At 50.3% G+C, this 9,689-nt stretch overlaps 1 protein-coding gene across 1 annotated transcript; it reads left to right on the forward strand.

Annotated features, from left to right (window-relative positions):
• The first annotated feature begins 311 nt into the window (after window positions 1–311).
• On the forward strand, window positions 312–9,542 carry ALDH9A1 (aldehyde dehydrogenase 9 family member A1). The gene is made up of 11 exons (XM_009981567.2): window positions 312–567; window positions 1,237–1,382; window positions 2,484–2,613; window positions 2,931–3,065; window positions 3,583–3,779; window positions 4,622–4,762; window positions 6,097–6,285; window positions 7,316–7,403; window positions 7,755–7,896; window positions 8,441–8,553; window positions 8,664–9,542. Exons 1-11 carry the CDS (start codon window positions 387–389, stop codon window positions 8,756–8,758), a joined length of 1,557 nt encoding a protein of 518 aa, XP_009979869.1. The 5' UTR covers window positions 312–386; the 3' UTR covers window positions 8,759–9,542.
• Window positions 9,543–9,689: the final 147 nt, after the last annotated feature.

Raw genomic sequence — 9,689 nt, forward strand, 5'->3', positions numbered from 1 at the left:
ATCCAGCTCAGACAGCCAAATCTCATGGAATATAATGACAAACTGCACCTTAGTGGCTTCAGAAGCTCAGCCTTCAGGAAAACACACGCGTTGCATCACACCACGCTTTGTCACTGGGAGAGGGAAGCATTCGCACATCCAAAAAGGATCTGAAAATCATTGATCTCCGAGGAACCTTTCAGAATGGGAGGTTGTACCTCCGAGCCGCCGGGGGGCGCTGTGGGCCGGGGCCGCAGGTCCCGCCCCGCCCCGGCGGGCACGCGTGCGCGTGCCCGCCGGGGCGGGGCGGGGCCTGCGGCCCTGAGGTAAAAGGCGCCGGTGGCGGCGGAGCCTCATCCGCGGGCTCCTATCCCGTGGGATCTTTCCCGGCCCTTCGCTTCCCGCCGATGCTAGCGCGGTGCCGGTTGCCGAACCTCCTGCCTGGACTCCGCACCCTTCGTTCCGGCCTCGCCATGAGCACCGTTACCGGCACCCTCACCGTCCAGCAGCCCCTGAACTACCGGGCGGGAGCCCGCGTCCAGCCCGCCGACGGCGGCCAAGCCGAGGAGGTCTATGAGCCGGCCACAGGTAACCCCGCTCGGGGTGGGGGGGTTCAGCCGGGGAGCTGCCTCCGTGTTATTTGCCTGCGGCTTCTCCCGGCTGCGCCTGTCCCGGCGTCCCGAACGCCGCGGGGGGTTTGGCGGCTGCGTTTTGCCTCCTGTAGTGTAGTGCAAGCCCGTCATAAAATCGTTTTTTTTTTTTTTTTTTTTAGCAGAAATCAGCTCTGACTCTCAGTCACGCTAAAAAATCAGGTGTTGCCTGATCTTGGCAAAGGACACAAAACGTTTCTAAACTTTTATTATTTTTTTTTAAATTGGAGGTATCCAGGTTTCAGCAGAAGCACTTCAAGAAAGAGTTTAACTATGCTGAGGAATGTGTAACAAGCGTCCTGAAGCTGGTGGTGAAAGTATAACAAACTCCAGTGGGAAAGGGAGGAGTTTTCTAACAATTGGAGCTAATTAGTAACTGGAACATGACTGTAGAAAATGGCAGATTTTTTAATTCCGACCAGCTGCATTGCAGCACCTCTTCTATAGCCAATTACAAATCAGTGGGAACCACAGCGTGATGTTCTGTAAGCCTGGTGTGGGTGGCTGGACTGAAGTCTTTAGGGTTTGATGCAAGTTAAACCATGTTCTTTTGTGCCCCTTTTCTGAGATTTCCAACTTACTGATTTCCTGTTTAAAATGTGCCCAGGTCGAGTGATAAGCAAGCTGTTCTGCTCTGGGGAGAAGGAGGTCGATCTGGCTGTGCAGAGTGCAAAGGCTGCTTTTAAAATATGGAGTCAGATGTCTGGTATGGAGCGGAGCAGGGTCATGCTGGAGGCTGCCAGGATTATTCGGGTATGTTGTGGGAGCTCACCTCCTCTTTTGGAGAGAGATGATTCTGTCTGTGGTCTTTTTTGTGGGTTATTGTGGCTGTTAGGGGCTTCCAGCAGGACTTCTAGAGCTCCAGTAGGAATGGAAGAGTTAAAACCCACCTTTGACCAGAAGAGACAGTAGGTGGCCTTGGGCAGGGCTTCAGTCATGCCACTCTATTCAAGGCCAGCGTGTGCCTTCTCTGCTTATTTCTATTAGAAGACGTAAAACTGAAGCCATACAGTTGAGATTTTGCAGGGCTCATACTCCTTTTCACAACTCCAAAAATTAAGCTACACTGCATGTGATTTCAAAGCTGAAGTTGCCTATCACATTGTTGAATTTTCAGCTTGTTGGACATTGTTCTCGTGTGACTGGAGTGCGTCTTGTTTTAGCAGTAAAAAAGCACAGGAATGCTGGTTTTCATCTTAGACACCAGCTAATACATGTGGGGAAGAGAGGATACAAATAAGCTGGCTTTATCGCAACCTCCTGTGTGAGATAACATGTTCTTGGACATCAAAGTTAATTTCCATCGAGGCACAGATCTGCAAGAAACCAGACCTTCTTTCCCCACTGCGTATATATGATGAGAAAACTGGTTTCTTTCTGCCAGACTTCTGCTTTTGCCAGACTTCCGCAGCAGGGTAATATTTCTGCCTGGGAGATGGTCTGTTAAAGGATGCTTCCCAGACGCTTTGTCTGTCCTTCACTAAGTCCTCTGGTTGCATTTTGATCTTGCTGTTTGCTGTTCCTCTTAGCTTAGTTCTGTGAAATCTCATCATTGTTTGCCAGCCCGCTTCTAAGTTCAGATTTGCTCATCTCTTAGATAAACAAAGATGTTAAGCAAGGCTGGACTGGCCAGTGAGCCCCAGCAGCTGCAGCAGCTGTCTGTTTGACATTCCCCTGTGATCGGTCGCCACTGGGAAATTGATAAACAGCAATTGGGAACGTACCTTTTAGATGTGACAGTTTCTCATGGTGGAACCTTGTTTGAGGCTTGTGTGCTTGAGAACCAGGTGTCTCCCTGTGGAGTTCTACTACAGGCTTCTCTAACGTGTTGTCGTTGTCCTGTGACTCTCACAGGAGCAGAGAGAAGAAATTGCCACCTTGGAAACCATCAACAATGGGAAATCCATCTTTGAGGCCAGAGTGGACATTGACATATCCTGGCAGTGCCTGGAGTATTACGCGGGACTGGCAGGCTCTCTAGCTGGTGAGGACGTTACTGGGTTTTGCTCTTTACTCTCTATCCTACCACTTGCTTTCCCTGGTAGCTTCCATGGCACAAGACCGTCTTTGCTGCTGGTTTCTCTAAGAGATGGACTACTCCTTTTTCTGAAGACCTTGGAAGGATTTTCAGTGATTTCTACCTAATGCTGCCATGCTCTGTGGGCACTTAGGCACGTTCTCTGAGCTTGCTGGGGTAAAAGCTGTGTGTGTCAATTCCAAATCAAAGCGAGATCTGACCCCTGAGAAGACAGGAAAGGGCTTTGCTCTTCTCTACCTTACGGCTGTTGTTCTTCTTTGCAGGGGAACACATCCAGCTTCCAGGGGGATCCTTTGGGTACACTCGGAGAGAGCCCCTCGGGGTGTGTGTTGGGATTGGAGCCTGGAATTACCCTTTCCAGATTGCCTGCTGGAAGTCTGCCCCAGCCTTGGCTTGTGGTAATGGAGACTCTCTGCCCATCCAAGCTTCTCCTTGAAGCCAAATGATCCTGTGGGAGAGAGTGATTTGGGGGATAAAGTCTAGGATTACTTTGAAGGAGGTGTTGAAGGATTATGAGAACCTTCAGGCCAGTACTCTAGCAGGAAGGGAAAGGAAATGGAAGTGGGAACACGGCAGATGCTAAGAGGACAGGGAGCATTTCAGGAAAAAGGCTGATCGCTTGGCTTTGTAGCAGACAAGGAGGGTCTCTGGAAACGTCTGCAGTGCAGGACCAGCAACCTCATCTCCCCAAGCACTTCCCAGCAGGAAGGTGCAGTTCCTCCCTTTCCCTGGTTGCAGCATTCAGCTGAAACTGTTTCCTCCTCTCTTGTGGGGGATCTTCTGCAATCTGTTGAGGCAAACTCATTGTGTGGGGTGGGGATTTTTGTTTGGTGGGGTTTTTTTGGGGGGTTTTGATCTTCTTCCTAAAGCAGTTTGGGTTTTAACTCCACCTTGCCTCTATCTGGGTTCCCCTAGGCAATGCGATGGTCTTCAAGCCCTCTCCCTTCACTCCCATTTCGGTGGTGAGGTTGGCAGAGATCTTCACAGAGGCCGGTGTGCCCAAGGGGCTCTTCAACGTGGTGCAGGGTGGAGCGGCCACAGGCCAGTTCCTCTGTCATCACCCTGATGTGGCTAAAATCTCTTTCACTGGCAGCGTGCCAACTGGCATGAAGGTAAAGGCACCTTCACATTCGGGGGCACGAGGCATCTGTAGTGCCAGCCTTCCTGATACGTTGTGATCATTGGTACTTCCTTGAGGTTTTTTGCATGAGACTTGTAAAGATGGGGTGTGAGTTGGCGTTTCTGGGTCTGAGCAGGGAGCTTATGCGTACAGGGTTACACTGGGGCTCCAGTTAGCCTGCTGGGCACGGGGCTTGGGCACTCGATCCTTTCAGAGGAGCCCCTTGGTCAGCTTCCCTTGTCTAGCCCCTGGCTGCAGTGAAGTCTCTGAGGTGCTGAAGTGGGTGTCTATGTGGGGAGGAGGGTACATAAAACAGCAGCACTGGGAAAACATTTGAGTGTTCCTGGCAGTAGGAGTTGGATTTAGCTGCATACCACCTACTGTTTTTAAGCAGGAGGTTAATTTCTGTGAATTTCTCATCCTTAGTTTATTCTTCAAGAAATTAAAAGCCCCTAGAGAGACTTTTAGAAATAAATTTTGATTCGAAAGGGGGGAAACGTTGCCCCTTGAGCTCTCCTTACATGCGTGTACCTGACAGATGCGGTGTCACAGATAAGTTGTAGCTGTATTCTGGCTTGACACTGAGCACGAGAGTTCCTGCAAATGACTCCTCAGGTCTTACTGCTTTTATCTTAAAAAAAAACCAAACCCCAGGTCCTCTGAGACTGTCTCCAGTCTGAGCTAAACACATCTAGGAAACCCAGCGTGTCCTTCGTGCTGCTTGTTCTTGGTGAAGGGCTCTGCGGGAACTCTCCCCTTGGGTGTCTCTCACCTCCTTCCACCAGCCTCCCATTTACCAGTGGATCACTTCTCTTCTGTCCTTGTTTCCCTCAGATCATGGAAATGGCAGCTAAAGGGATCAAACCAGTCACCCTGGAGCTGGGAGGCAAATCCCCCCTTATCATCTTTTCCGACTGTGCCTTGGAGAACGCTGTGAACGGAGCCCTCATGGCAAACTTCCTCACGCAGGGCGAGGTGTGTGTCTCTGGGGTGGGAGTGGTCCTACCCAGTGCAGTGGGGTGGTTTGAGAATTGGGCAGCAGAGCCAGCCTGTGACCTTGCTTGGTGAGAGATGCCCTGAAGCTCCTGTCTTGCTACACATTTCCGTAGGGATCAGAAGGGACACCCTTGCAGAAGCCAGTGCAGGGCATCCCAGCGGAGTGTGCCTTAGCTGATGCCTTGTTTTTCCTAGAAGTGGAGCCTCTGTAGCACCTGGTACTCAGCTCAGCAGCTGCTCCTGTGGCCTGGGCTCCAGTCTGGCTCACAGAAGTCAGAAGAGGCTGTGCTGGTGCCCTCTGGAGGGGCAGCAAGTTCCAATCTGATGCACTGAGCCACAGCCCAAACTTGGGATCTCCAAACGTGCTGCAGGTTTTGTGCAATCTTGCTGGCAAATTGGCTTACCGAGGTCATCTCTGGGAGCTGGAGAGACTCCTGAAGTTCTCTCCTGCTGGTGACTTCATGCATTTTTGCCACCTGGTGGCATCAGAACCACTATGTCCAGCATGAACCGTTCAGTGCAGTCATGAGCAGCAGGGTTGTTGTCCTGGTTTCAGCTGCCATAGAGTTAGTTTTCTTCTTAGTAGCTGGAATAGCACTGTGTTTTGGATTTGGTATGGAATTTGGTGTGAGAAGAATGTCGATAACCTACTGATGTTTTTAGTTACTGCCAAGGAAATCGAGGACTTTCCAGCTTCCCATGTTTTTGCAGTGTGCAGGTACGCAACAAACCGGGAGAGCATAGCCGAAGCAAAGGACCCACAACTCCTGTTTTAGGATTTGAGTTTAGGCTTAGGATTGAGGCCCAAATTGGCCAATTGAGTATTCCATATCATGCAATGTGATGCTCAGTATATAGATGAGGGTTGGCTCACTCTCTTCGGGGCTCTTTTTCCTGGGATTGCGGTTTCGAAATCGTTAGCCAGGGATGGGATGGGTGTAGGTCAGCAAGCAGGTGGTGAGCAATTGCACTGTGCATCACTCGTTTGTATATGTTATTTTATTATTATTTTTATTGTTAATACTTTTAATTTAAATTAAGTTGTTTTTATCTTAATCCATGAGTCTCCTTCCTTTTTCCTGTGATTCCTTCCCCCATTCCCAGGGATGAGGGAGTGTGAGCAAGCAGTTGCATGGTGTTTGGTTGTTGGCCAGGTTGAACCATGCCAGTCTTTGTCCCCAGGGACAAGTTAGCTGTTCTGGCAGTGGCGGAGAGGTTTTTCTCCCTGCTACAGCCTCTGTAGCAGGACCCCAGCAGGGAAGGACTGCGGAGTGCTATGTGTCTTGCTCTGAGCAGCCTGTCTCGTATCCCAGGTATGCTGCAATGGCACGCGAGTGTTTGTGGAGAGGAAGATACTGGATGTCTTCACAAAGGAGGTGGTGAAACACACCCAGAAAATTAAAGTTGGAGACCCACTTCTGGAAGACACACGGATGGGAGCCCTCATCAACCGGCCCCACCTGGATCGTGTCCAGGGCTTTATTAAGCAGGCAAAGGAGCAGGTGAGATTGTAATGCTGCCTTGTGCTTGCCCTGAAATGTCTCTCCTGTTAGACAAATGGACTGGCAGCTGCTTTTGTGCCCCATGCCTTCCCAGTTAAGCTGTTTTTTTGTGTGGTTGAATTACTTGATAGGTGTCTTGGGCCACTAGATTAAAAGTGACCCAGTGCACGTCTCTGAATTGGCGTTGAAGGTGACATGGCTGATGTTGCCAAGTGTTAGAGGTTGTGAGATACCCAGCATGGCAGTGTGTAAAATGGGAGAATCTATACATTTGGGCTGTCTTTATAAGTTGTGGTGACACCTTGCATGCTTGGCTGTTACCTCATTTGGGTTCCGGTTTTGTTGTTTGCAGGAAGAACTACTGAGGATTAAAGGCCAAATTTACAGACTGCTGGAAAATTGCTCTGTAAGAGCAATAAGATCTACTCAGGCTTTTTTTTTTTCCCTCCAGGTTTTGTTGTAAAGTGTAAAGATGTTTTAAATGTCGGCACTAGATACATGACTAGGTGTAGCCAATTTGGGGATAGGCTGGAGAAGGGGAACTGCAAGTGAAAGCCAGGAGGGCTAGAGGAGGATTTGGAAACAGGAAGATGGATGTGGAAGGAGAGGGGAAATCTCTGTCTCTCAAGCAGGGCATTTGATGGAGGTAGGTGTTTCTTGCCAGGTGGTGTGCTAAGGGCCTGATTGACTCACTGCTGAGGGAATTCACACCATGTGAATATGTGTGATGCCAACTGAGGATCTGCTCCTAGTTTTAGTTGCTTCCCTCCAACCTACACTGGCTCTTGTGGCACTTACACCCCAAATCAGCATTATTGGGACTTTTAGGATGGGTCTTACCCCCTGATCTTGATCTATCAGTGATGTTTTGTCAGCAGTCCTGACCTGGAAAAACTCCAGGGAGGTCACAGGCACAGTTTATCCAATAGGACTGTCAATCCAGCAGGGAGTATCAGCCAGCCAGAGCTGCAACAGCTGGGCAGGATGACCCTGGAGGTGCCTACCTGTCTTCTGCTTGGCTCTTTTTCAGGGGGCAGAGGTGCTGTGTGGTGGGGACCTGTACGTGCCAGATGACCCGAAGCTGAAGAATGGCTACTACATGCGACCCTGTGTGTTAGGTATGATCCTTCCTATTCATGGTACTGCAGTCTTGTCCATGGATGTTGTTGTTCCAGGGATGTGCGTTCACCATGTCTGTGTCCATCCACAGTGGACAGGCACTGGTCTGGGTATACTAGAGATAGCCGAGGCACCTAGGAGCTGTGTCCAGAGACGTCTCTGCTGTTGGAGGCTCTGTCAAGACATGTGCAGTTAGTGCCTTGGCTGCTTTCAGATGCAGGATGGGACTTGATCCTCTGCTAGCCAAGCTGCGGGGGCCGCGCAGTGCCGAGTGCTGTCTCGAAGGCTTTGTGGGTTGCTGTTCTGCAGACTCTTCCTCCTGAAGCTCATGTGCTCTGCCATGCTTTCAGGGAACTGCACAGATGACATGACATGTGTGAAGGAAGAGATCTTCGGGCCTGTCATGTCTATTCTGCCGTTTGACACAGAGGAGGAGGTTGTGGAGAGAGCCAACAACACCAAATTCGGCCTGGCAGGTGGTGTCTTCACCAGGTATGGCTGGTGTAGAAGTGGTCTAGGGAGGGGAGGAGAAGGAAAATACAGCAGCAACTTGTTCCTTCTCTTGCAGTGCCTGGCATGCGCACAGATATCCTCTCCAGAAAAGCTGGACCAAGGGGTTGCCAAAAGGGAACTTTGTACATGACTGTGCATCTCCTCCCAGTTTTTCCTGAGGGGTTACGTGGGCCTAGCTGTCCTTCAGACCCCTTCCAGCCTGTGCTTGGCCTGCTGCCTGCCTTCCTGCATCTGCAGGAGACGTGCATCAGGAGCTTGGCATGCTGCTGAAGGCATGCAAAGACGGCTGTTGGCCACTTGCTGCAGTCTGCTTTGCTGGTGTCCTTGTCGCGCCCTCTCAAATCAAATGCCATTTTGAGTGTTCTTGGGAATAGGTTCTACATCCTTTGAGCAGGCAGAGACAGTAGGGCAGGTCAGGCTCCAAAACTAGTGGCCTGCTGGCCTTTTTCTAGAGGAATGTCACCTGGCAGGGGAGGAGGGGATGAATGGGAAGGGATCCAGCTGAATTGCCCTGTTCCTGCAGGGATATCCAGAAGGCTCACAGGGTAGTGGCTGCTCTCAAGGCTGGGATGTGCTTCATTAACAACTACAACGTCAGCCCTGTGGAGCTGCCTTTTGGAGGATACAAGGCATCAGGTGAGCTCTGTTTGACCTTCCCTGGTACAACTATGTGCCAGTTATGGGGGAGTGTGAAGGTACCTGGCACTGCCTGGGGATAGATTCTCACTTCTGGCTTGTCCCTGCAGGATTTGGCAGAGAGAACGGGCGGGCAGCCATTGAGTACTACTCGCAGCTGAAGACGGTCTGCGTGGAGATGGGCGATGTGGAATCTGTGTTTTAGTGGCTCTGGGGCCTGCTTAAGGGAGCGTCAGCCAGTTCTTGCCTGTCAGCCAGAGATGTGGATTCATTTGCACAGCAATAAAGTGCTCTAAACTTGTAAGTGCCTCGAGGGGAGCGAAGCCGAAGCAGCATTTAGCCACCCTGCTCTTGCAAGGGGGAGCGTACGAACAGGGCTCAGCCTGTGGGCACACTCTGTCCTATCTGGTGGAAGATGGGAACCTCGGAGCAGGAGGTAGCACTACAGCTTTCTGCAGCAGCATGTGCAGCTGCGTAGGAGTTACCAGAGGCTTGTCAGTGGCAGGGGCCCAGCCAGGCTGCTTCCCTTCCTGTGTGTCTTGAACCCCATTACTTTCCACCCTCACTCAGCTTCGGTTTTGGTTCTTTAACAGGTATGACCCTACTTGATGCACATACAAGCTCTTGGACACATTGATATCCAGTAGCTATATGCTCTGGCTCTTCTCTGACTACCTAAAAGCCTTAAGGGTAGGACTGTTTATTCCCTCAAGCCCCCTGTAAACACAAGTTTTGTTTTTTCTGTCTGTACCTCTCTTCCAAAGTGGGACAAAACGTTGTGGGGAGGGTGAGCTGATGCTGCCTGAGACAGGCATGGCCCTGAATCATCTCCACACACAGAGCATGGAGCACAACTAGAGTGGTAGCAAGCTCAAGCATAGGATAGAGAGCTGCCTCTTTTAAGCGAAAGCTATTCCATTTCCCTCCTATATGCTTACTGTTCTTTATAAACACGATTAAGCAACAACTTTAGATGTTTGTCTACATCTTTTTTTAGCAATCAAATAAATACTAACTCTGTTTGGAAGATGTTAATGCAGAGTATCATGAATTGAGGGGTCCAGAAATAGGGCTGCTGCTGTATGGGTTAAACAGGTTGCAAGATGGCTTTTTGGTCACCAAAATCATAAAAGCTT

Source organism: Tauraco erythrolophus, chromosome 10 (genome assembly GCF_009769465.1).
Source record: "Tauraco erythrolophus isolate bTauEry1 chromosome 10, bTauEry1.pri, whole genome shotgun sequence".
Classification (NCBI taxonomy): Eukaryota; Metazoa; Chordata; class Aves; order Musophagiformes; family Musophagidae; genus Tauraco; species Tauraco erythrolophus.

Coding starts and splice junctions, on each gene's coding strand:
- ALDH9A1 (XM_009981567.2), top strand. CDS start 387: ATGCTAGCGCGGTGCCGGTTGCCGAACCTCCTGCCTGGACTCCGCACC. Junction 7,404..7,754: donor CATGCGACCCTGTGTGTTAG/GTATGATCCTTC, acceptor CCATGCTTTCAG/GGAACTGCACAGATGACATG. Junction 8,554..8,663: donor TGGAGGATACAAGGCATCAG/GTGAGCTCTGTT, acceptor TTGTCCCTGCAG/GATTTGGCAGAGAGAACGGG.